Below are 26,739 nucleotides of genomic sequence, written 5' to 3' on the forward strand. Positions count from 1 at the left end.
ATCAGTATCGCTGTCTCCACCTTTCTCCCTATCACTCTCTCTCGCCATCACTGTCCCTCACCATCACAGACCCTCCCCATCACTCTCTCCCCGCCTCACTCTCTCCCCGCCTCACTCTCTCCCCGCCTCACTCCCTCCCCACCACTCTCCCTCCCCATCACTCCCTCCCCACCTCACTCTCTCTCCCCATCACTCTCACTCCCTCCCCATCACTCTCACTCCATCCCCATCACTCTCACACCCTCCCCATCACTCTCACACCCTCCCCATCACCCTCTCTCCCCATCACTCTCTCCCCATCACACCCTCCCCATCACTCTCACACCCTCCCCATCACTCTCACACCCTCCCCATCACCCTCTCTCCCCATCTCACTCTCCCTCCCCATCACTCTCACTACCTCCCCATCTCTCTTACTTCCTCCCCATCTCACTCTCCATATCTTTTTTCTCTGCCCGTCTTTCTCTATTTCTCCATCTTTCTCCCCATCTCTCTTTTTCATTGCTCTTAAACACTCTTATTTCCTTCTTTGTGTGTTATTCCTCACTCACATTTCTCATTGATTTCTCACTCTCCTCTCACTTCCCCATCTTTTTCTTTTCGTCTCACATTCTCTCTCGAGCCTTTTCCCCACTTCCACCTCTCTCTATCGTTCCCATTTCCTCCTCTGCTCTCTTACCTCTCTCTCTCTCCCTATGACTCCTCCTACCTCACTTACCTCTCTCTCTACCCCTTTTTCACCGCTTTTCGCCACCCCTCCTCTTACCTTTCCCCAGCACCATTTTCCCACTTCTTTTCTCTCACCTCTCTCTGGGGTGGAGTCTGGTGGGACCTCCACCACGGGTCTGACCTTGGCACTAAGAGGGTGGGAGGATAGCCACTATAAAACATGGAAGACCGGCAATCTCACCCACATTCCCAGTCCTTATTCAGGATGTCAGTCCAAAACATTGACCATCCCTTTTCCTGCCCAAATGCTGGAACCTGGAGTGAGCGCTTCACACATCTTGTTTCTCACTCCTGGTCCCATCAAATGCTGTCTCTTGTGTCTACAACCTGGTGTGGGGTCCTGCTTTCCTGTACCCAGGCCACCCAAGGTGCTAGTTCACAAGGCTGCAACTTGGGGCTTAGATGCTGATTTATTTATTTATTTTTTGTTTTTAGATTTATTTGGAGATACAGCACGGAATAGGCCATTCTGGCCCTTTGAGCTACACTGCCCCAGTAGCCCCCGGCAACCTCGATTTAACGCTAACCCAATCACAGGGCAATTTTATAAATGACCAGTTAACCTGCCCGGCATGACTTTGGACTGTCAGGGGAAACTAAACCCACGCATTACAGAGGATGCTGGGAATGAACTCTGAACTCTGACACCTCGAGCTGTACAATACTAACCCCAATGCTACTGCAGCACCCTCTCTTTGGATTAATGCCAACCGCATTCTCTCCCTGTGCAAGGTGTGTTTGTCTGAAGAAAGCCACGTGTGCTATATTGCATTAGTTGCATTGTCTGATCAAATTAGTACTATAAATCAATTGTTTATGCTTACTGCTAAGAGAACATGATTGAATTTCTACATCAGTTTCTCTCTGAAATGTCCATTAATACCTGCAACGTAAAACCATTGTGCTGAAGAAAACAATATTTGCTCTCTGCCAACACAGCACAATTAATGTAAGTGTAAGCTAAATCAGATTACAATGGACTGCTTTAATGTGCAATCAATGTTGTGTGTATTGTTTTATTGGTAATCAACTGTAAATTGATATAAAAAGAGAGGGAGGTGTAGCAGGAGTGTCTTTTCTGCAAATGAATGCTGATTTTAAGGTGAAAGTGCGGTCTTTGGTGAGGAATTTCATCATGGGGTGGGGGTGGGGGTGGGGGAGAGAGATCAGATAGGCTGGGCCTGTTTCCCCAGAAGTGATAGAGGCTGAGGGGTGTCCTGGCAAAGGTGTGTAAAATTGAAAGAGCACAGATAGTTGATACCCATGGTAGGAGGATCAAAATCAAAAGGTCATAAATTTAAGATAAAAGGAAGGAATTTTGAGGGGTAAGTTTTTTTTAACGCAAAGTAAGATTGGTACCTGAAACAAGTTGGGAGAGGAGGTGGTGGGATCTGATTCAGTACAATTACAAGGCATTAAGACAGGCAAAACACCCAAAACGCTGCAGGAACCCAGCAGGCCAGGCAGCGTCTATGGAAAAGAGTGCCGTTGATGTTTCGGCTCGAGGTGCCGACTGTTCACTCTTTTACGTAGATGCTGCCTGGCCTGCTGAGTTCCTCCAGCATCCTGTGCATGTTTCTTGGATTTCCAGCATCTGTAGATTCTCCCTTTTTTCTGCATTTATACAGGCACTTGAATCGGCAGAGTGTGGACAGAGATGACCCTAAAACAGACAGATGTGATGAGTGTAGATGGGCAAAGACATAGGGAGATGAAGGTCCTGTTCTATCCTGTATGATCAACCAAGAGAGAAGTGTTGGTTTGATATGTTCTATTGGTAATTGGTGGTGGTCAACAAGGAATTGCAACGTATCTTTGAAAATAACTAAGCCAATATTTTTTCTTGACACCTCTATTTATTTTGGAAGAAGGGAAACGTTAGGGAAGCACATTTATAGTAGGGCAATACTGGTCAGGTGATGGAGTTTAAAAAGTATATGTGATATTAGTGAAAATATAAAATTCCATGCAAACTACAAAAAATTTTTTTAGCCTTGAGGTTTCCCAGCTTGAGATGCCTGAGCTGTGCTCTGTGTCCATATTACTGATACAGAGAGTGTAGTTGAAACAGGTGTTTAAGCTCCTCAGAGTACAAATAGGGAACCGTAGTTGGTTACAACACTCCAAATATGAAATTGAGGAATAAGTCACTGTAGCTTCTGCCTCGGGCATTGCATTTATCTGAGGTTCCAGATGGTGTTGATGTTTTCCACTATCTTTCCCCAGCGAATCTGAATGTCTTAACAGGCAGAAATAAATGTAAACATGTCATTAAGCCTTTACTGTGTCAAACCTTAAATTGTTGCTGCAAAGGCGGCTTTTAAAAATGATATTAGAAATATCATGGTTAAAAGCCTGACTGTAGTTTTGGAGAAAGAGTGTATCTATAGAAACCGTCTTCAATGAGTGACACACAATCAGGACTTTTGAAGTGTCATGAAAAAAGCCCTTCAGATTCAACTCAAGCTTAAATATACTTGAGAATCAGGGTCTATTTAATTGAGATGGTTACCTGCGATGGTTAGAGAGTACACAATAACTTTTGTTATTTGTAATGATTCTTCTGTAATCTAAATGTATTAATGAAGGAATTATTTACACTTAAATCTAAAGTGTGCAAATTCTTCTCTATTGAAGATGATCAGTGATTTCAAATATTGCTCACCTTCTAAAGTAGGTCGATGATTTTCCATCTACCTTACAATTCCAGACAATGATGTAACACAAAAAAATTTCCTATCAGCTTCTAAGTTCCTCCAACAACATCATCTTGTTTTGACTGACTCGATTCAGCCGATAAAACAGGGCAGCCTCAACATCCACCTGCAGAACTAGGGTCCTTGGAAAGGAATGACGAGGTGAATTGCGAATACTTCATAATAGATCTCTTCGTAAAATGTAATGCAAATAACAAGAACTTATGATTTTACAATGAATCTTACAAAAGTAAGGTATTGCAAATCTAAAATAAAAACAGAAAATGCACAATGATACCTAGGAGGTTAAGATCATGGGGTGAAAGGGAAACAGATGGGATTCCAGGTCATTGACATTTGAGCAGACTAAGATAAAATTTGCAATTTTGAAATGTAGAGAGAGGTGGGAAGGGAGAAGAGAACAAAATGGGGGTGGTAAAGTGTAGAATGACTAAAATAATAGAAGTTTTGGGCAAAAATGAAAGGAGTAGGTTATTTAAAAGACTGGAATTGTGGGCCTGTAAGCAGACAAATCTCTAGGTTATATAATTTATAATTCTTTGATAATAAATATACTTTAAATCTTTGAATCTAGAGAAAGTACAAGTCCAAAGAGCAGGATTGTGATCTGGAGTTATTAAAGTGTAGGACACTACTGCAGGATTTCAACCTGAGATGTCAACAATTTGTTGCCACCCTGATGTTTGGTCCACTGAGTTCCTCCTGTAGATTGCTCATTGTTCCAGATTCCAGTATCGGCACTCTCTTGTGTCTTCGGTAAATACGCATCACGGGGTCCTTGGTCCAGGAACTTCCCTCTGGTCACCCTGTTTAAACCAATCGTGACATTGTACACTTCTTTCAATTCTCCCCTCAGTCACCTTTGTTCGAAGAAGATACCTCCGTGCCTCTCTCGCCTAATCTCTGTCCTGAGATCCCTCAATTCTTCTGCATCCTCTCCAGGACCTTTATATCTGTCCTAAATGCAGATAATCAGAATTAAATCCAGTTCTCTTGTGTTTTCCATCTGTTCTTATTACCAGGAGAGTGCTGTATTTCTGAATGCAAACGTTCCACAAAGTATCAATGAGAATGTAGTGTCAGAGAGACATAGGGTTGTATAGCACAGAAATAGCCCTACAATTCATTATATCCATATTGATCTTTTTGCCCGTCTGCACTATACCCATTTATACATACACTAGGTCTGTATCTTTCCATGCTTTACCTGAACAAGTGCCTGTCGAAAAGCCTCTTAAGCATTGTGATTTATCCAATTCCACTACGTCCCCTTGGCAGTGAGTTCCAAATGTCAACCATTCTCTGTGTAAAAGAAAAATATACCTGAACTCTACTTTATAACTCTTTGCACTCACTTTAATACCTTTTAATACCTCTACCATGGAGGAAAGATTCTGATTGTCATACAACATGTCATCCCTCAGCCTCCTTTAGTCTGGAGAAACCAAGCCCAGTTTATCCAATTTCTTTCTATAACTAGAATCCTCCAATCCAAGCACCGTTTTGGTAAATCTCTGTCCTCTCTCTAGTGCAGTCGTATCTTTCCTAAAATGCAAAGACAAGACCTGCAAACAAAACTCCACATCTGGCCTAACAAGTACTTAGTAAAGTTTCAACATGATGTCCCAACTCTTATATCCTACACCCTACCTCATGCCATATGCTTCTTCATGATCTTATCGACTTTTGTTTCCACTTTCAGGCAACGATGGATGAACCCTAATGTCCCACTGTTCATCAATATTCCTTAGTGCCTACTATTTACCGTATATGTGCTACCATTATTAGCTATCACAGAATGCATGACCCACACTTGTCGGGAGTAAATTCCATATGCCGACATTTCATGCAATTTCCCATCAGATCTGCTGTAGCCTTAAGCAACCTTATTCACTAACCACAGCACCACCAGTTTTCATGTAATCTGCAAACTTATTAATCATACCTCCAGCACTTACATTCAAATGTTGTAATGTCTCACAAAGAACAAGCATCTTGACATAGTGGAGGTGCACACATCACGGACTTCCAATCAGAAAGGTATCTTTCCACCACCATCCTCTGCCTCCTGTCACCAAGCAAATTTTAGATTCGATTTGCCAGCTGGTCATGTGCCTTAATCTTCTGAGCTAGCCGACAATACTTCACATGTAAACATCAACCATCCCTGCCTTCATTGACCTTATTAGTTCATTAGTTTGTTATGTGGTGTGTTGTATGATATGGGCGATCATGATCTTTCTATGACCATGATTGTTCTTGGCAAATTTTTCTACACCCGTGATTTGTCATTGCCTTCTTCTGGGCAGTGTCTTTACAAGACGAGTGACCCCAGCCATTATCAATACTCTTCAGTGATTGTCCGCCCGGCATCAGTGGTCGCATAACCAGGACTTGTGATATGCACCGGCTGCTCATACGACCATCCACCACCTACTCCCATGGCTTCACGTGACCCCAATGGAGGGGCTAAGCAAGTGCTACACATTGTCCAAGGGGTCCTGCAGGCTAGTGGAGGGAAGGAGCTCCTTATACCTCCTTTCGTAGAGATATATCTCCAGCCCACCACCCACAACTTTATTAGTTTCCTCCTCAGAAAAAGACAATCGATTCAGTGGAACAGGATTTCTCCTGGACAAAATCAGCTCACTCTCCCTGAACAGTTCTGCCTTTCCAAATGATCCTGTATCATAGGCTATTCTCCAATGATTTCACTAACACTGATTGACGATAAAAGAACAACATTAATCATCCTCCAGTCTTCAGTCACCTCAAACACGCCCAACAAAGATGGAAAGGTCTCCATCTTGGCCTTCCCTATGTAGTAGCCAGAGGTGCTGTTCCCTGAGGATGTTTCCTGGACATGAGAAAGAAGGGTTTGAGCAGGGCCCATTTGGAGATGGGAAGCTTAAGTTCACTCAGGTTCAGCAACTGACTCGAAAAGGAGTGACTCAGGGCAGTTTGAGGATTTCGGCAATGACCAATTAGCATTCAGGATTGATTGGCAAGAACAACTTAAAGTAAGGCAGGGGCAAACAGCGTGGCCATTGTGGGAGCAGCTGTCATTAGAGTGGACCGAGTTAGAGTGGGGATTTTGAGGCCTTAGCTCTTTGAGGCTAAGCGCTATGAGTGAAACTGAGAAATAAGAAAGGTATGACCACGTTACTGGGGCTGTAGTACACACCACCCAACAGTCCTAGGGATTTAGAGGAACAAATTCACAGAGAGATTGCAGACTGTTGCAAGAAACGTGAGGTTGTTATCGTAGGTGATTTTACCTTTATGCATGTTGACTGGGACTCCCACACTGTAAAAGGACTGGTTGGAATAGAGTTTGTCAAATATGTTCAGGAAAGTTTCCTTAATCAGTATGTAGAAATCTAAATGAGAGAGTGTGTGATACTTGATCTGCTAACAGGGATTGAGGCAGGGCAGGTGACAGAAGTTTGTGCAGGGGAACACTTTGCATGTGGTGATCATAGTGCCATTCGTTTCAAAGGAAATATGTAAAAACAAGAGTTCTGGTTTTCTGGTTGGAATTCTAAACTGGACAAAGACCAATTTTGATGATCAGTTAGGACTTGGATTGGGACAGTCTGTTTTCTGGCAAAAGTGTCCTTGGTAAGTGGGAGGCTGTCAGGATGCTGGATCAGGGATCCAGTCGCAGACCCAGTGCTGTACAAATCCCGAGGTGCAAACAAGGTCAGCGTCAAAGTTCAGGCAGAGATCAAAACATCCAGAGAAATCCAAAAACCAGAACCGGGAAACAGGTAGAGTCGCTATTCAGACGGACAGAGTACAGATACGAATGCTGGAAAGGCTCAGGAAAATCACTGGCACAATCTGGCAACAAACAGGTGAAAACACAGGACTGAAATACACTGAGCAATAAACAGAGAGGCAGATGATAGGTGGAGCACAATGAGACACAGGTGGCAGCAATACAGGTAATAATGAGAAACAGGTGAGAGATGGAGTACTCAGTGACACAGGGGCCGGAGTAGAGCAGGAACGTGTCAGGAGCATGTGCGGCATGAAAATAAACAAGCACATGGCAATACAAAATCATAGACTGATGGCTAGGGGGAAACACACAAAAAGACGGTTCAACTGGAGGTACTGACAGAGGCCTTCTAATTTTGAGAGTACAAAGCTTGAATGGGTCTGTCAGAATAAAAGGTAAAAATAACAAGTGTAGGAAACCTTAGTTTTCAAGAGACATTGAGGCCCTGGTTAAGAAAAAAAAAGAGGTGCATAACAGGTATAAGCAAGTAGGAACAAATGGAGTGCTTATGGAGTATAAGAAATCCAAGAGAACACTTACGAAAGAAGTCAGGAGGACTAAACGAAGGCATGAGGTTGCCCTAGCGGACAACATGAAAGAGAATCCTAAGGGTCTCAACAAATATGTTAAGAGCAAAAGGACTGCAATGGACAAAATTGGTCCTCTGGATGATCAGAATGGTAATCTATGTGTGGAGCTAAAAGAAGTGGGGGAGATCTTAAATAAATGTTCTGCATCTGTATTTACTCAGGAGAAGAACACAGAGTCTATAGAAGTGAGGCAAAGCAACACAACTTCATGGACCTTATACTGATTATAGAGGAGGAGGTGTTTGCTGTCCTGAGGCAAATTATGGTGGATAAATCCCCAGGGCCTGACAAGGTTTCCCTCAGACCCTGCCTGAGAGAAGTGCAATAATTGCCAGAGCCATAGCAGAAACAGAGATATTTAAATTATCCGTGGTGGCAGGTGAGGTTCCAGAAGGTTGGAGGATAGCAAATGTTGTTCCATTGTCAAGAAAAGCTCTAAAAATAAACCAGGAAATTATAGGCTGGTGAGCCTGACATCAGTAGTTGGAAAATTACTGGAAGGTATTCTGAGGGACGGGATATATAAGTATTTGGATGGACATGAATTGGATAAGTATAATCAACATGGCATTGTGTGTGTTAGGTCATGTCTAAACTATTTCATGGAGTTTTTCAAGAAAGTTACCAGGAAAGTTGATGAAGGCAAGTCAGTGGATATTGTCTACATGGACTTTAGCAAGGCATTTTACAAAGTCTCACATGGGAGGTTTGTCAAAAAGGTTCAGTCGCTCGGTATTGAAAATGAAGTTTTAAAATGATTAGATGTTGGCTTTGTGGGAGAAACCAGAGAGTGGTAGTAGATGGCTGTCTCACTGACTGGAGGCCTGTGACTAGTGAAGTACTGCAGGGATTGCTGCTGGGTCCGTTGTGTTTGACATCGATATCAATGATCTGGATGATAATGTAGTTAATTGGATCAGCAAATTTGCAGATGACACCAAGATTGGGAAGGCTATTATGGTTTGCAATTGGATCTGGACCAGCTTGAAAAATGGTTCTGAAAAATGGGCAGATGGAATTTATTACAGACAAGTGCAAGGTGTTGCACTTTGGTGAGATCAACCAGGGTAGGCTTACACAGTGAACGGTAGGGCACTGAGGAGTGTAGTGGAACAAGTGGATCAAGGGATACAGGTCCATAATTCATTGAAAGTGCTGTCACGTGTAGATAGGATTATAAAGAAAGGTTTTGGCACATTGGCCTTCATAAATCAAAGTACTGAGTACAGGAGATGGGATATTATGTTAAAGTTGGAGTATTGTCTGTAGGTTTGGTCACCTACCTACAGGAAAGCTGTAAATAAGGCTGAAAGCATAGATGAAAAATGTACAAGGATGTTGCCATGTCTGGAGAACCTGAGTTATGAGGAAAGGTTGAATTGCTTAAAACTTTATTCCTTGGAACGTAGAAGATTGAGAGGAGATTTGGTAGAGGTATTTAAAATTATGAGAGGTGTAGATAGGGTAAATGCAAACAGGCTTTTTTCCACTGTGGCTGTGTTGGTCTACAACCAGAGGTCATGGGTTAAGGGAAAAAGGTGAAAAGTTTAAGGGGAATATGAGGGGAAACTTCTTCACTGAGAGGGTTGTGACAGTGTGGAATGAGCTGCTAATATGGTGGTGCATGCAAGCTTGATTTCAATGTTAAGAGAAGTTTAGATAGGTATGTGAATTGTAGGGGTATGGAGGGCTATGGTCTCAGTGCAGATCGATGGGAGTAGGCAGTTTAAATGGTTTGGCACAGTCTAGATAGGCCAAAGGGCCTGTTTTTGTTGTACTTTTCTCTGACTATATGACTCCAACAGTGCATAATTTTGAACCGATGAATGATTTATAGATATAGCTCTGTGTCCTGTGGAGGGTAAGAGACAAGTAAAGGCTGATGGATTGGCAAATTATGTAAACATATGATAAAATCAGGTCACAACTCATGTATCAAAGTTGAATACAAAGTTTAGCTTTGCAGCAACTCCGATGTGGCACTTTATTGAATAGATTTCAGGTTTCATATTTTATAGCTTGGGATTGACTCATAAATTTGGAGTGACCTTAGTATGACAAGCAAGTTGTAAGGCCTTGGCTGGTTCCAAGGAATTCTTTAGTAAAGGGCTTATAATTTAGAAGAGGTACTTTTCTTTCAATCTGTCATTCTTCATCTGCAGAATGTTACTACTGCACCAACTTTGAACTCTTGTTTCATTCATCGACTACATCTCAGCGTGATAAGTGGAAATTAAGTCCTTTTGTAGTAGCAAGTGCCAAAAACCTTCCTTCTAGTATCTTTTGATTAAAACAAGTTTGCTCAAAATAAACCCCCCCAAGGTCTTGCTGTTCCTCCACTCCACTCCACTCCCTTTTGCCTTTTCCTTTTGAAATACCAATTTTAATAAATGTCATTGTTATAGCTTGTTTGAGTGACCAGTTTCTGCAGGTAAGTCCCTTAGACAAATGGAGCATGAAATGGCACTATCCAGAGAGTTGTGGGATCTGTTTGTGGGACTTGTTGTGCCTCTCCAAATGCCGTACCTCATGGTTTTCTGAATTATATTCCACTTGCCAGTTTTCTGCCTAACTGATCAAGTTATTGATAAATTTCCCTGCAGTCTGAAGCTTTCCCCTCACAGTCAATCATATGTTCACTTCCTGTACCATCACTGGCCATTATGTATATCACTGGCAGAGATCTTACGAGGGTCAAAGGTCTGAGCACTGAGCCCTGAACCCTTACAAGCCTGATGATAATTGCCTTCCAGTCATGTCACACCAACCAATACTCATATTTTTATATTCCTTCACACAACAAAGGAGACCATTCATGAAAAATTTAAATTTAAAATGGGAAATCTAAAATAAAAACAGCAGATTCTGGAAAAACGGCACAGATCAGTCAGCAGCTGTGGGAAGAGAAGCAGTCAGGGAGGAGGCCGTTCGGCCCATCGATACTATCTTGACTCTCCGGCCAATCCTGCAATACCTTTCCCACAGTAGCGTGCCGGTTAGTGTGACACTATTACAGCCTGGGCCGTCGGAGTTTGGAGTTCAAATCCAACATCATCTGTAAGGAGTCTATACGTTCTCCCAATGGAATGTGCTGGTTTCCTCTGCATCCTCCAGTTGCCTGCCACGGTCCAAAGACCTGACAGTCAGTAGGTTACTTGGTGATTGTAAGCTGTCACATGATTAGTTTAGGGTTAAATTCCATGTTGCCTGGCAGTGTGGCTCAAGTGGCTGGAAAGGCCTCATCCATGCTGTATCTCTAAATAAATAAATCAATATTCCTCTGCACCCTCTTTCTCATGTCATTCCAGTTTGCCTCCTGCTTTTGAAGGGATATCTGATCCAGCTTGCCACAGCTTCTTGGACTTTTTGATTAGCTCCCCCATGTGGCATCTTGTCAAGGACTTGATTTCAAATTTTGTTGAAAATTTTGATCAGAAAGCTGTTCAAAATAGCTTCTTATTCATTTCGATCATCTCATCCGTCTACCTTCAACCAATCAGCCCTGCAATTTGACGAAGTCTCTAAACCGTTTTGTTTCGACAGATGGAAGCAATCGTCATGAGTTTTCAGTCCAGCTCCAGCTCAGAGTTCATTTAATGGTATAGTTTGGCACTTTGCCAGTTAGTTAATTCTAAGTCAGAAATATATGAGTGAGCAGACAGGTTTCAGTCTTGCTCTCCAACAGTCTAGGTAACAGGGTGAGGTTTATTGTTCTTTGACTGTGTGAGTCAAACAGCTCAGAAATGGATCCTTTGGCCTACCGAGTTATCAGCCACCCATCTAATACAGCACTCATCCCCATTCACCCCACCATTGAGTTCATTACTGATGAAGAGTCGGGGGGTAGGGAGGTGGAATGGCACTGGGGTAGCTGAGCCAAGACCAGGATGTCAGGCTCGGGGCCAGCTGCCAAGTCTCAATGTAGGTTCTCGACTTAAAATGTCAATTCCTTCCTTCCTACTGGTGTTGCTGAACCTGCTGAACTCCTCTGTCTGTTTGCTCACGTCCTTGTTCTGGACGTCCGTGTCGCTCACAACCTGGACTCAGCTGCCACCTTTGAACGCTCAACAGAGCTGCACAAATCTAACTGTCCCCGATGGACATCCTGTTAATCAATCGCACTAATACCATTTTATTCCCCCCACATTCCCATCAGCTGTCTGAGGCTCCACCACACACCTACACATGAGGAGCAGTCACAGTGGCCACCTCACCCACCAGCCCTCGTGTCTTGGGGATGTGGGATTAAAGCAGAACAGCCGGAGGAAACCCAGGCACTCAGGGAGAGGATGTGCAAACTCCGCACGGGCAGCCGATTGAGGCCAGGGTAGTAGAGCTGTGAAGCGGCATAGTAACTGTACTGTGTCACAAATAAATGCAATTGGCTACGGGACTTTGATAAGTGTTGTAGGATTTCTGAAGAAATATTTTGGTCCACGGGAATTCATACAGACTTGGCAGGCTTGACCTGCTTGACAAATGCAGCCCAGATAGCAACAATACCTATTGACTTTCAAACATGCTTCATACATATATGACAATACTTCTGTGCCAAATGTGATTCATCATCCATTGGTGTGTTGTGACACAGTCAATAGAAATCCAATAAGTAGGCAAAATGCAGAAAGTAAGTTATTGTTCATCTGACGCTGGGGGAATTGTTAGTGGTCACCTCACACCTACTCCTTCAGCCAGAAGCTCTGTATTAGGACCAGTGCATTTTGTGATATGGATTGATCACCTTGGTTTTGGGAGTACACAGCTCAATTTTGAGGCACAAAATTTGAAGACTCTAAACTTGAAATTGAAAGAGCGAGGAGGAGGATCAGAGACAATGCAGGCCAGTGCAAATGGGCAGTCTCAGGGTTAGTGAGATTTTGAAGAGAAAAATGTGCAGGAGTGAGATAAATGTACATTTTTTTTGTTGTATGGAAGTGGAGAGATCCATGATTACGTGATCACAAGATCACTGAAGGAGGCAAGCCTTCAAAAAGCAAAAAATTTTTGGAGATCTGAAATAAAAACAGGAATTGCTGGAGATATTCACCCTGCAAAGAGATCACATTGACCCTTAGCTCTATGGGCCACTATTCCAGCATTTTCAACCTTCATTGTAGATGAAACTCTTTAACGGTCTCACATATGGAATGGTTGTATGCAAATACTATTTTGATCCGTTATAAACAACTGGCTGGACTCACTAACTCAACTGGAGAACCGTGGTAGTTCTTCATGACATTGAAATGGGAACAGAGCAGGACCAGAAAGAGTGGAATGATTAGAAAAAATGACATTGTATTAAAACTAAAGGAAGATGTAAAGAGGTATTCAAATAGTGCATGGTGGTGAATCTTCTCCCTCCATCAGAAACATGGTAACTAGCAGATGGAGAGAGTCAAATGGGAATACGGAGAGGCTAAGTGAACGGGTTAGTTAATGGGAAGAGCAAAGAGAATAGGAATCAACGGGTCATTTTTATGACTAGCCTTTGACTAGTGACTAAAGTGGTGATAAATAAGAGCTGAAGTCCCAATGTTCACAGTCCCAATAAATGATGCCAAGCAAAACGTCTCCAACTTATAGTTGAAGAGACAAAGCTGAGTTGAGTTCTGAGGAGAATGTAGAGAATCAGAATGGGTGGACATATAGCAGATATGCAAGGATGTCCACGTTGGGACTTTAAAGCTCCTTGATTCCTTTGCTGCATAAAAAGGTGTTGTTTAAGTGAAAGAACTTGTTGATTTATGCACTGTAAAAGGCAACAGTACATGTAGTTTTCACACCCCTGTCAATGAGATTCCTCATCAAAATTAAAATTAAGATTTGTCTTTGCAATCACAAGCCAGAGAAAATCTGCAGATGCTGGAAATCCAAGCAACACATACAAAATGGTGGAGGAACGCAGCAGACCAGACATCATCTGTAGAAAGAAGTACAGTTGATATTACAGGCCAAGACTTTTCAGCTGTTTTCTGACAGTTGCCCTTGTAGTTTTTTAGTCTGCATTTAAGCTCCACACTGTGGGACAACGTAAGCATTAATGCCCGGTAATTCTCCACTAAGGCACACTACCAAGGTTTAGAGATGGTGGCTTTATTAGTTAATAATTTACTTAACAAATAGAACAGTCACTGCAATTCATACAGTGATAAGAACTGTGCTTCCTAACAGAGTTAGACTGAAGATAGTATTGAACAAGAATGTCCAATATACATTGGCCGTGATCACTTTTGTATTGGCGTCAAAGTGAATGGCAGAGCACTGAAGTGTGCAGTAGAACAAAGGGACCCAGAAATACAGATCCATAATTCCTTGAAAGTAGCATCGTGATCCTGAAATAGGGTCATAAAGATAGCTTTTGGCACACTGGCCACCCTGCTACAGAGGCTGTGTTGTTATGTTGAAGACATTGGTGAGGCTGAAATTAGAGTATTGTGTACAGTCCTGGTCACCTACTTAGAGGAAAGATATCAATAAGCTTAAAAGAGTGCGAAGAAAATTTACAAGGATGTTGTTGGGATTTAAGGACCTGAGTTGAAGGGAAAAGTTGAATTGGTTAGGGGTTCATCACTGGAGTTTAGGAGAATGAAGGATATGTGTATTACAGAAGTATACAATTTATGAGTGGTATAGATAAGGTAAATACAAGCAGGCTTTCCCCCCAGAGGATAGGTGAGACTAGAACTAGAGGTCATAGGTGAAAGGTGAAATACTTACAGGGAACCTGAAGGGAACTTTCTTTGTTAGAGGGTGGTGGAGCTGTCAGCAGAAGTGGTAGATCCGGATTCAATCGCAACATTTAGAATATAGAACTCATTGTCAGCAAAAAACTGGAGCAACTTTTCTTTTTGTTTTGTTATATCATAAACCGTGGACAAACCAATGTTATACAATTGCATGTGCTTTTCACAGACACACCACTGTGGAATTTTCTCAGAACTTTCACCTTATCTTGTATAGATAACGTATGGTGTTTGTGCTTTACACCACGAGAAGCACTTCCTTTATTCAATGAAGACATGACTGGGGCTAGATGAGGTTATGAAAATAATTGCAGAATAACACAGCTTCTTTTAAAGACTGTGCCAACAGCTGATTCTGCTAATGGGCCACCAAAACAGTGGCAATGGGTTGGCACGGCGACGCGGGAGATTTAAAATTAGGCTGGTGAAAATTATGTCCAAACCAGCAGTGGAACCAGATTACTGATTGCTGGGTTTGAGGTGGCCGACCTGTATTTGAATTTAGTTAAATGGTTTTATGTGTTTTGTGCTCCTAATAATTTTTAAATGTTTTACTGCATCTAATATGCATTTAAGTGTATTCAAGAAGCATTCAAGTGTATTCACAGTTTAGATAACTGGTGCATTTTAGACAGCAGTTAGGGCTTTCTGTGAGCGGAATTTGTTCTGCATTCTCCATCCTCTCCCTAATAACATTTCCGTTGTGGGTGGCCCAGTTATTGAGCAAGACATCAATGTGCCTGACAGAGATAGTTTCTCTGCAGATTCCACCAGAACTGTGGGACCCACAGCTACCACGTGATATGTGCACACCTCGCTTAAAGCAAAAACGAAGTTAAACCAACATTTAGGATGCCCATGTCTTCGTTAGAATTAGTTTAAGATTTTGAAGTTAGAAAGTATGACATTGGCGATGAGATATTTTTAAGTGCAGTTAAAGCTGCTTTAAAAAGGCACTAGCCACAGCTTCTGGGACTTCAGTTTTTCCTCTACCTTGGGAAAGTTTCTTTTGTATATTAGCCCATGTTGCCTCATACCTGTTAGCACCTGTGGATTCTCTACAGTGATCAGTGAAATTTTCCCTTCCAAAGTTCCCAAGCCATGCCATGCTCATGAATTGGAGTTGGTTTATCATTGTCACATGTGCCAAAATAGAGTGAAAAGCTTGTCTTGCTCTGTACTGTTCATACAGAGGGGATTATTACTCAGTCCACTGAGGGAAAACAAGAAGAATAAAGCAAAACAGCTGCAGAGAAAGCACAGTGCAAGTAGACAATATGCTGTAGGATCATTACGAGATAGATTGTGAAGGTCAAGTGTCCATTTAATAGTCTTAAAACAGACTTTCAAATGTACACACCTTCAGATTGTGTTATTAAAGATGGCATCTGTCAATCGCATTTATCAAATGCTTCACAAAGTAATTTCACAATACACTGAACTATTATTACAATTTTTGAGCATTTAAACAAATTGTGAACTGCTCAGCAAAGTGTTTGCTTGAATGCAACTCAGTAAAGTGCATTTAAAGCTGCTTTAAAAAGGTACTCCAACTGTTGGTTCCGAAGTAAAGCTACTGGTTCACATGTAATTGAGAATCTACGCTGGGGCAGCACTTGAAGATCTAATTTTATTTTTGCCCGAAGAGACTTTATTTTTCAGGTTTTTGCTCAAACTCAGTTGCACATTAACAGATGTCACATGAACAAATATTACTGAGCAGCATCACAGGATGCAATTTGTCCACTTTCTTTGCAATGAGAATACGGTGGATTCTGGTTAATTGGGCCACCAGTTAATCAGGGCAGCTGCTTACTTGGACCAACTCTTAAAGAACGAAAAGCTAACCAAGTATATAATCGGGATTCCCTTCATTTATTTGGTGCACTAAGCCACTTAATTGGGTTAGGAGATTGTTGACGAACAGTTTCCAACTGGCGTGTGCACTTGGGTGGCCGTTACACACTACACAGTGCTTAGAACAAATAGTTTTTAAATAGCATTAGTTGCGTGTATTTCTGTCACTGATCATTGGCAAGAAATAAATAGTAAGATGATTCAGAACTGTTTTGCTCACTGCAGTTTCAAGCTCTCAGGCTTGGAGATGCAAGAAATGACTGGGGGTGAAAATGAAAAGATTTCACTGCTTCAACAAGTTAGGGAGCTATGGAGAATCTGAAGATATCAGCATTCATCTTGAATGGTACAATGAAAATAAAGAATTGGAGGATGCAATCGTCGATGGCATTGTATGAAGGCAGTCCGTAATCTGCAGTGCACAAGTCTGTGCTGATTTGTTCATTTATTGTCAATCAAAAGAATGCAATAGTGCTGTGTATTTAATACTTCAATAATATTTGAGTCATCCTGTATATACCAGTATATGGGTTGATTAAGCATTCTTAGTCATTTAAATAATTAATTACATGATGATGACATTGACTAATTAATTTCAGTTTATATGTAAACATATGTTAATTGCATATGTCATCATGTTACCACATGATACGTGTGTACCTCACTTACAAAGACATAGTTAAACCAGCATTTAGGCCTCCCATGTCTTCGTTAGAATTAGTTTAATATTTTGAAGTTAGAAAGCTTGACATTGGTGACGAGGTATTTTTAAAATGAACCCGAGATGGCCACCGAGCTGTTAAAGTGCAGCAGCACATTCAAGTTTAAATAAACACAGTGAGGAGCATTGAGTAAAATACATAGCCCAGCACATGCAGACAGTTGAGTTAAAAAACAGCAGCACAACACATCTTCTTCGGAAGAGAGGAGACGATCAAGTTTAAAAAAAGTCAGAAAATGGAAGAAGCTCATGGGTTCATAAAGTGCAAGGAAGAATTCCAGGCTTCATAGAGAGTGAGTAATAATCATTAGAAAAAAATCAGAAATGGCTGGCTACATCGGAAAGATTGATGTCCGATTTCACAGCGGGTAATTGACTCATGTATACTGAACTATTGAAACAATATTTTGAAGCAAGTGAAATAACCAATGAAAAATGAGTCCCTATTTTGCCATACACACAAAATGTTGGAGGAACCCAGCAGGTCAGGCAGCGTCTATGGAAAATAGTCGATGTTTTGAGCTGAGACCCGTCAGCCCTGATGAAGTGTGTCACCCTGAAGCATCGACTATTGACTCTTTTCCATAGACGCTGCCTGCCCTGCTGAGCTCCTCCAGCATTTGTAGCATTTTGTGATTTCCAGTATCTGCAGATTTCTTGTTCTTGGCCTATTTTGATAAATGTTTTGGTATTGCATTGCCTTCGAAGTTTAGCTGCTCCAAAAATAAAAACATCAAAAATGACCTTTGGTGCTTTTGTAAAAGTAATGCAGGAACACTTAGAACTGAAGCCATTGTTGATTGCCGAACACTTTAGGTTTCATAAGCTGTATCAAAAGGAAGGGGAGTCCATTTCAGCATATCTGGCTGAATCGAAGGGGTTGTCTGAGCATTACCAGTTCAGTAATGGGCTTAATGATACAGTAAGATATCATGTAGTTTTTGGAACCTTTAAAGAAAGCATTCACAAACAGATCCTAACTGAAGCAAAACTTACTTTCAGAAGAATAGTGGAATTTGCTGTTTCAATGGAAACCACATTCAGAGAGACAGTTGAGTCGCAGTCAGGAATGAAAGTGAGTGTGAATGAAATTGCAATGTCTGAACAGAAACCGGCCTGGCCGAGTAAATTGTGTTACCATTGTGGCAGGGTCTCACAAACACCAAACAAATGCAGGTTTAAAGGTGGAACTTGGAGAACATGCAACAAAGCAGGGCTCATTCAAAGAGCACGTTGGGCAGATAAAAATAAATGGACTGCACAGAGAAGAGAAAAGATAAAAAGTCAAGTTGCGGTTTCAAAAAGAGCACTAATCGGAACATTGTTGATGAAAACTCTGATGCTGATGAGAGTGACACAGGATTGTGTGACCTTGAGATTTACTATGTGAAAACTAACAATAGACAAGCAATATATTCTTTATACCAGAAGTAAATGACAAATGAATTAAAATGGAATTGGACACCAGTTCAGCTGTTTCAGTCATTGCACAAAATGAGTTTGAATGGCATTTCAAAGATACCAAACTGAAGCCTGCAGATATCCAACTAAGATCTTATACTGGAGAAGGGATAACTCCTGTGTGAATAACAGCAACTAACAAACCAGATTAAGCTTTTATGTGGTTAAAACAGAAGGAGCAGCATTGTGTGAGCATGATTGGCTGAGCCAACTACAACTTGATTGGAGAACCATCCACAATTTGCAAGTCACGTCCCCTGCAATGAAACCAGCTGAAAGTGACTTTAAGAAAGGTACTGGAAGATGCCACAACTGTCTCCATGATGAACACCATGAGCTGTTGCCAAATAGAAGACAAACTAGTGTTGATGCAAACCCCTGAGCCTCTGGTTCGAAGGCATATTGAACCAAGGAAGGACCATGCTGCTCAGAGTAATCTAAAAGTGACAGAAGCAGTGGTCTGACTAAAACAGTTTTTGTAGGCAACATATCTGAGAAAGCTTCTGTTATGTTAATCAGGCAGTTACTTGGGAAATGCAGCTTGGTTTTAAGCTGGGAGAGAGTTCAACAAGCTTCAGGAAAGTTGCAAGCATTAGCTTTTGTGAGTATAAAGAACAAGACTCTACTCTGTGTGCATTAAGGTTGTTGCATGAACTTCAAGTGCAAGACAAGACAAAAACACAGCTTGTAAATGCAAAGACCAAAGCCCAGCTGGATGAATGGAAGGCCAAAATGAAGAGAATCAATGAAGATATAAAAACAGAGGACTCATCGGATGATGCAAACACGAGGAAATCTGCAGATGCTGGAAATACAAGCAACACACACAAAATGCTGGTGGAACACAGCAGGCCAGGCAGCATCTGTAGGAAGAAGTACAGTCGACAAGTAGTACATTCATCAGATGATGTTGTGGACGAGGAAACCAAGAGGAGAGATCAGATTGTAAAAGAAGCAATAGAAGGATTAATGAGAGAATACTCCAGTGAACTAAATGGCTCTTCCCAAGATCAAGATGCACAAACTAGAAGAAGAAAAAGGAAGGAGAAGAAAGGTGCCCAGTGCTGTCAGAACCTCTTCCTGCAGTCCCAGAATCAACTCCTACAACCACCACGGGGGAGGTCCCAGAAACTGAGATTGTTCACAGCCACAAGTATCACCTGCCAAGCAGTATGATGCACCCACCCCATCCTTGTCAGGAAAGACATTATCCCACAAGAGTAAGAAAGCCTTCTCAGCAATTTAAATCTTAAAGCCTGAATGGGACAATTTAAATTTACTATGCTGTGGATGTCTGTACATAGTAGCTGTATCGTAGAGTATACTGTGTATATAGTTGTGATGCATTCTCCATTGCATTGAAGTTTATAGATAAGCAGGGAGGAGGAGTTTTGTGTATTTAGTATTTCAATAATATTTAAGTAATCTTATATATAAATTGATTAAGCATGCTTGTTCACTTAATTAATTAAAAATGTACTAATTGTTTAGATCATCATGCTATCATATGATATGTGTGTGTCTTGCCTAAAATAAATACGAAGTTAGACCAGCATTTCAGACTCCCATGCCTTCCTTTGAATTAGTTCAATATTTTGAAGTAACAAAACATAACAGACAGTGTATGCTGAATTCCTCCATCGACAACTATTAGGAACTAATACACAGTTTTATAATACTATAGTAGTAGCGATAATGTTCTAATGTAAACACAAAGTACAGTGCAGATGCTGTGGTCAAACCAAGACGTACAAACAATCTGGATGAACTCAGCAGGTCGGGCAGCATCCGTTGAAATGAGCAGTCAACGTTTCCAGCCAAGATCCGTCTCAGCCCGAAACATTGACTGCTCATTTCAACAGATGCTGCCCGACCTGCTGAGTAAATGTTCTGCATTTCATTTAAATACACAATTTGTTAGTTAAGTAGTAGTTTGTCCTTTTTTAATGCCTCTTTAACTATTTCCTTAAAACTTTGGCTAATTGGGGCAGTGGCTTGCTTAATTGGGCCAAAATGTACACGCCCTGATGTGTCCCAGTTAACCAGAATCCACTGTATATTGATTTCTTGAAATGTAATTAACTTTATTTTCACAGTTGAAAAATGAGTTTAGAATTACAGTCAAGTATTCGTAATAAGTAACTATTTCAACAGTTAAAAATGTTTGATTTTTTTTAATCATTAAAATAAAACATTAAAACATTTATCACTATTATTTATTTCACTGGTTAGGTTCTTAGTACATTTTAATATTAATGTTTAAAAGCTTTTGAAATGTCTATATAAACCAAGTTTAGCTTGTAGAGCTTCTTCAAACTGTTGCAAACATAAACAAGCAGTACACAGGTATTTTCTATCTGGGGGAATATTTAAGGGCGGGAAATTAATTCTGACCTGCATTTACAATTGCAGAAGGTTGACCTTGCTCAATAATATCAAGCTTTTAAACACAAAGTACACTGCAGATGCTGTGGTCAAATCAAGACGTACAAAAAAGCTGGATGAACTCAGCAGGTCAGGCAGCATCCGTTGAAAGAAGCAGTCAACGTTTCAGGTTGAGACCCTTCTTCAGTCCTGACGAAGGGTCTCGACCCGAAACAATATCAAGCTTTTAATCTGCATAGGTTGCCTTAAGTGAATTGTAGAGGTTAAAATGACAACTCAACAAGTAAAGCTCATGAATCTTTGATTGAACTTATTTGAGGAAGAAGCACTTTTGCGTGGACACCAAAGACTGCAGATGCTAGAATTTGGAGATTTGCACTTCATAAAGGTTCTGTCCTGCTTTTGCTCATTTATACCCATTCGAACCATCTTGGACACCTTGTTTTAAGGTCAATGGTTCTTTGGTCTAAAGTAGGACCAACCAGATTATTTAACACAATGCAAATATCAGGGAAAGTAAATTAAAGAGAGTGAACAAAAGTTTTAATTAAGGGTGAGAAACAATGCGCAGAGTTTAGAAAAGTTGTTTAAATTTTGTTAGGTTAAAAAATATCCAGCTACAACTTCAGAGCATCCCAAGGTACTTTAAAACCAATCAAGCGTTTCTGAACTTTCAAAACTGTAGGAAATACAGCAACTGGTTAGTAGTAACAAACCAGGAAAGGCACATTTGACCTGAATCAGACCACTTGTTTCAGTGATGTTAATGAAGAGTAATGAGTTAACAAAGGATAGTTCCTTTAATCGTCCTTGTGGTATATCTTCTGCTTTCACTTGAGAGGAACTTCAGTTTAACATGGCACTTGAGAGTGCTGCACTCCCTCAGCAGTGGGCTAGTTTTGTGTGCATTGGGAACAAAGGCATAGAGTTTGCTTTGAAGTTCAACTGCTCCATTCAAACCAGCCAAAATGAGTTTTCCTGCTTTTGTGAAAGTAATGCAGGAAGATTTAGAATAAAAACCATTGCTGATTGCAGAAAGCTTTAGGTTTCATGAGCTGAATCAAATGGAAGGGGAGTCAACTTCAGCTTATAATTGAAGACATTTTCTGAGCAATATCAGTTTGGTAATGGGCTTAATGATGCTCTGAGAGATCATTTAGTTTCTGGAATGTTACAAGAAAGCATTTAAAACAACTCCTCATTGAAGCAAACTTACATTTAAAAGAACAGTTGAAGTAGCTGTATCAATGGAAACCACAGAGAGAGACGCAATTGAGTTGCAATTAAGAATGAAAGTGAGCATGAACAAAATTGCAAAGTCTAAAAAGGAACCTGCATGGTTGAACAATTTGTTTTACCGTTGTTACACATATCAGACCAATGCAGGGTTAAAGTCGAAACTTGCAGAAAATGCAACCAAGTAGGACACATACAAAGAGCATGTTGGGCAGACAAAAATAAATGGACTGCACAGGGAAGAGAAAAAGATAAAAAGTCGGGTTTCAGTTTCAAAAAGAGCACTAATCTCATGCTGGTGATGAAAAATCTGATAATGATGAGAGTGACACAGGACTAGATAGTCTTGAGATTTACAGTGTGCAAACTAACAAGAGACATGCAATATGGCTTACACCAGAAATGAATGGGAAGTTAATTAAAATGGAATTGGCCATTGTCCCAGCTGTTTCAATCACTCCACAAAATGAGATTGAAATGGCATTTCATTGATACTGAACTAAAGCCTACTGATAGCCAACTAAGAGCTTATACTAGAGAAAGGATAACTCCTGTGGAAATGATGTTCGTGACAGTGAAATACAACAATCAAAAAAACACATTGAGCTTGTAGGTGGTAAAAACAGGAGGAACAACATTGTGGGGTGTGTTTGGCTGAGACAACTACAAATTGATTGGAGATCATCCACTATTTGCATGCCACAATCTCTGTAACTGAGTCAATTGAAAGCAACTTGAGAAAGGTACAGGACATGCCACAACTGCCATGCTGTACACCATGAACTGTGAACTAAAAGGGCAAATAGGTGTTTTGGGTCACCTTTTGCTCCTCAGTTTGGAAAGCACATTGGACCAAGGAAGGACCATGCTGCTCAGAAGAATTGTGAAAGTGACGAAAGCAGTGGTCTGACTACAACAGTTTTTATAGGCAACATATCTGAGAAAAGTTCTGATATGCTAGTCAGGCAGTTACTTGTAGAATGTGGCTTGGTTTTAAGGTGAGACAGAGTTCAAGGAGCTTCAGGAAAGTTGCAAGAATTCAGTTTTTGTGAGTACAAAGAACCGGAAGCTACTTTGCATGCATTAAGGTCACTGCATGAATTTCAAGTGGGAGGTAAAAAGCTGCTTGTAAAGGTAGACACAAAGACCAAAGCCCGGCTGGACGAATGGAAGGCCAAAAAGAAAGGAGTCAATGGAGTTATAAATAAAGAAGATTGATCAGATGATGTGGATGAGGAGACCAAGGGGAGAGATCAGATTGGAAAGGGAGCAACAGAAAGATTAATGAGGGAATACTCCAGTGAACTCAACGCACCTTCCCAAAATCAAGCTGCACATCCTAGAAAGAAGAAAAAGGAAAAGAAGGAGGACGATGACATAAGTGCTATGAAAATGGAAGAGGATAAACTAAACCTAATTTCTCAAGAAATGAGCAAATTCAAAGATACTCACAAGAAACTAGAAGAAAAAGGAAGATGAGAAAAGAGAAGTTGGAAAGGAGAAGAAAGATGTCCAGAATCGTCAGAACCACTTCCTGCAGTCTTAGTATCCCTTGGCTTTTAAAGATAGAAAATATTAGAGGTATTCAGCAGCCCAGGCAGCAAATGTGGACTTGGGAATGGAGTTAACGTTTCAAGTCAAAGTATTTCTGTTACCTTACCTACCCAGCATATTGAGCATCTTTTTGTTTTATACTTCAGATTTCTTGCAACTTCAGTTTTTGAGTTTTTTCAACTTTCCAAAACTAGTTTATCAATTGCTTGAGTTACCCAGCTCCCACAAAAATATTATGTCATTCTTCAGTCCTAGTCTGTTTTCTCCTGACACATACAGCATTAACACAAAGTAACATTAGTTCATCTGGAGAAAGCATTCATCTGAAGCAGAAAAAACCATCACACCTTCACACTTACTCTCAACCAGTCAACCAGCTGATCTTCCACCAACAACCACTTCCTTTATTCATAGTTTTGCTGAAACCAAACTGATCATTTGACATTACTGATGGCAGTTTGGAACTTAATAAACTGGGATGTCTGGCGTCTCCTTTAGTCTGTCTGAAAGCGCAGTAAGTGAACACAAGGAATCTGAGACATGAAAAGATCTGACTGTCTAGCGTGATTGTACTTCAGTTGGTGGTTGCATTGAGAATGGACACCTGTCTCTAGGCTTTCCTTCTCCAATCAGGTCCCTCTGTTCCTAAATATTCCCTAGGTCTTACCATTCAGGGTATATGTCTAACCCTCATTAGAACCCAGACCCCTCACCAAGTACATCAGCTCACATTTACCAGGATTATATTCCAGCTGTCATTGCCCTGCTCAATTTGCCTGCTGTTCATCAGTGTTCTGTAACCTCAGACTATCCTCCTCGATATCAACAGTACCACCAATGTTGGTTCTTTTACAGACTGACTAGTCATACCTTGTATATTCAAGTCCATATCAGTAATGTATACAGAAAACAGTCAGAGTCCCAACAATGATCACTGGCATACCATCATCTTCTTCAATAACCAAGTCAAGTGTCAATCCATTTTGCATCTCATGGGCTATAATCTTCTGGCCTTCCTTGCATTTGGGAATTTATTGGAGGCCTTAATGAAGTCCATGTAAACCACATCAGGCAACTGCCTCATCAATTTATGTAGTAACCTCTTAAAAAAAAAATCAATTAAGATCGTCAGACGGAATCTCTCACCAACAAAACCCTTGCTGACTATCCATGACCAATTAAGGGTGGATTAATGTTGTTGCTAAGAATTTTTTTCCAATAATATCCCTGTCACTGATGTTTGACTAATTGGATTGTAGTAACCCAGATTATCTTTGCTGCCATACTTAAATAAATGACCGAATTTGTTGTCTTCCAGTCAACTGCTATCTCATTTATCTTGTTCAGAGTACCAGCAATTTCCTCTCTTAGCATTCTGGAATATTCCCTCCTTTTACTCACTAAGACACCTTATACCTCCTTTTTAATTTTAACGTGCTCTAAATCTCACCATCACAATGGGAATACAATTGCCTTTCTCAGTGAGTACAACTGAAAGGTATTCAGTCAGACCCTACCACTTGCTCTGGTGCCAGACATAGATTTCTCCTTTGGTCCATAATAGAACCCACTCCTTCCCTGATTACCATCTTGTTCCTTATAAAATGACTTGGGATTTTCCTTAATCTTATCAGCCAGTGATAGTTCATGGCCCTTCTTTGCCCTTTAAGCATCCCACAACACTCTGTGCTCCTGAAGGAAGATCTTCAGTGATGTGTACCAACCATACTGTTCCATTATTTTCCTATCAAATTCTTCCTATCTCTTGCCGCATTCACTCGTCACCTTTACAGCAACACGTCGGCCCTGAACTCTCAGTATTTCACTTTTAAAAGATTGCTACTTCCCTTTACCTGCAGGCAGCTGCTCCCTGTCTGCATTTGCAAGTCATGTCTAATCTTAATAAAATCAGCAGTTCCTGCAACTGTGTTGTTCAACACACAAGCATTCCTTGTCCTCACTGAGATTTTTGACTCTTAAGCACTGGTTTGCCAAGTAAGGTTGGTTACAGCTGTCCTCAGCTCCTTAGGATCTTCATCTCCAACTTAAAACACTTTTTCTCTCTTTCCTAGATGAGAGGGCTTCAACTTAAAATACTGACTCTGTTTCTGTTTCTGAAGATGGTCCCTGGCTGTTGAGTGTTGTCAGCATTTTCAATTTTATTTTAAAACTTTTATTTTAAAACTGAAACCCAACATTAAGATCAGCTCCTTTTTTTTTTGTTCAAATCCTTTTTGGGATCAACTAGTGAGCAAAACCCTGAAGTGACGGCCATCTCTCTGCCTTTGTTTTGTAACATACTAATTAATTTAAGAAACTAATTAACTTTCTTTTAGCACAAAACAAACAAAAAAGAAACAACTTTACTTTTATTTTGCAGTGAGTTTGCAAAGGAAAGAGAAAGGGTGGAGAACAGACGGGCTTTTCTCAAACTGAGAAGACAGCAGCAGGTCGAACAAGAATTCAACAGGTACCTGCGTTGGATCCATATAGCTGGTGAGAACATGGATAATGTTTGAATCTGTGCACAAGTTCACATCCTCAGACTTGTGTTGTCTGTAGGAGCCTTAGTGGCAAATTGCTTCTGGTTTCTTTGTGCTGAACACTTGTGGAAATAGAGTTGCTGGTTTCCAGGTTTATGTAATATAACTTATTAGGTGAAGTGAAGAAGAGATGGGAAGAAAGCAAGGAAAGTCAATAATTCAACTGATCCCACGTTTTTCCCAGTTTGCTTTTGGTTACAGAAGGAAGCACATTTGCATTTCTCGGTTTTTACAGATCATAGCTAATTAAATATAACCAAAGACCAACTTGAAAATTCTGGAGGATATTTTTGCATCATTGAAGCTCCTTGTGTATGATTAGTTTATAATCTTTTAAGAATACAGCTTTTGAAATATGGTTTTTATGTATCGACAGTTAAATGATCACATTCCTTAATCAAAGTTCAAAGTAAACTTAT

General features: G+C 40.7%; 1 protein-coding gene across 1 annotated transcript in view; it reads left to right on the top strand.

Annotated features, from left to right (window-relative positions):
- Window positions 1–26,739, top strand: part of cacna1ba (calcium channel, voltage-dependent, N type, alpha 1B subunit, a) — an 846,233-nt gene that overhangs the window by 557,356 nt on the left and 262,138 nt on the right. The window contains exon 8 of the mRNA XM_073052070.1: window positions 26,158–26,273. Coding sequence (XP_072908171.1) covers window positions 26,158–26,273 — 116 coding nt within the window. The remainder of the gene's footprint in view (window positions 1–26,157; window positions 26,274–26,739) is intronic.

Source organism: Hemitrygon akajei, chromosome 7 (genome assembly GCF_048418815.1).
Source record: "Hemitrygon akajei chromosome 7, sHemAka1.3, whole genome shotgun sequence".
NCBI lineage: Eukaryota > Metazoa > Chordata > Chondrichthyes > Myliobatiformes > Dasyatidae > Hemitrygon > Hemitrygon akajei.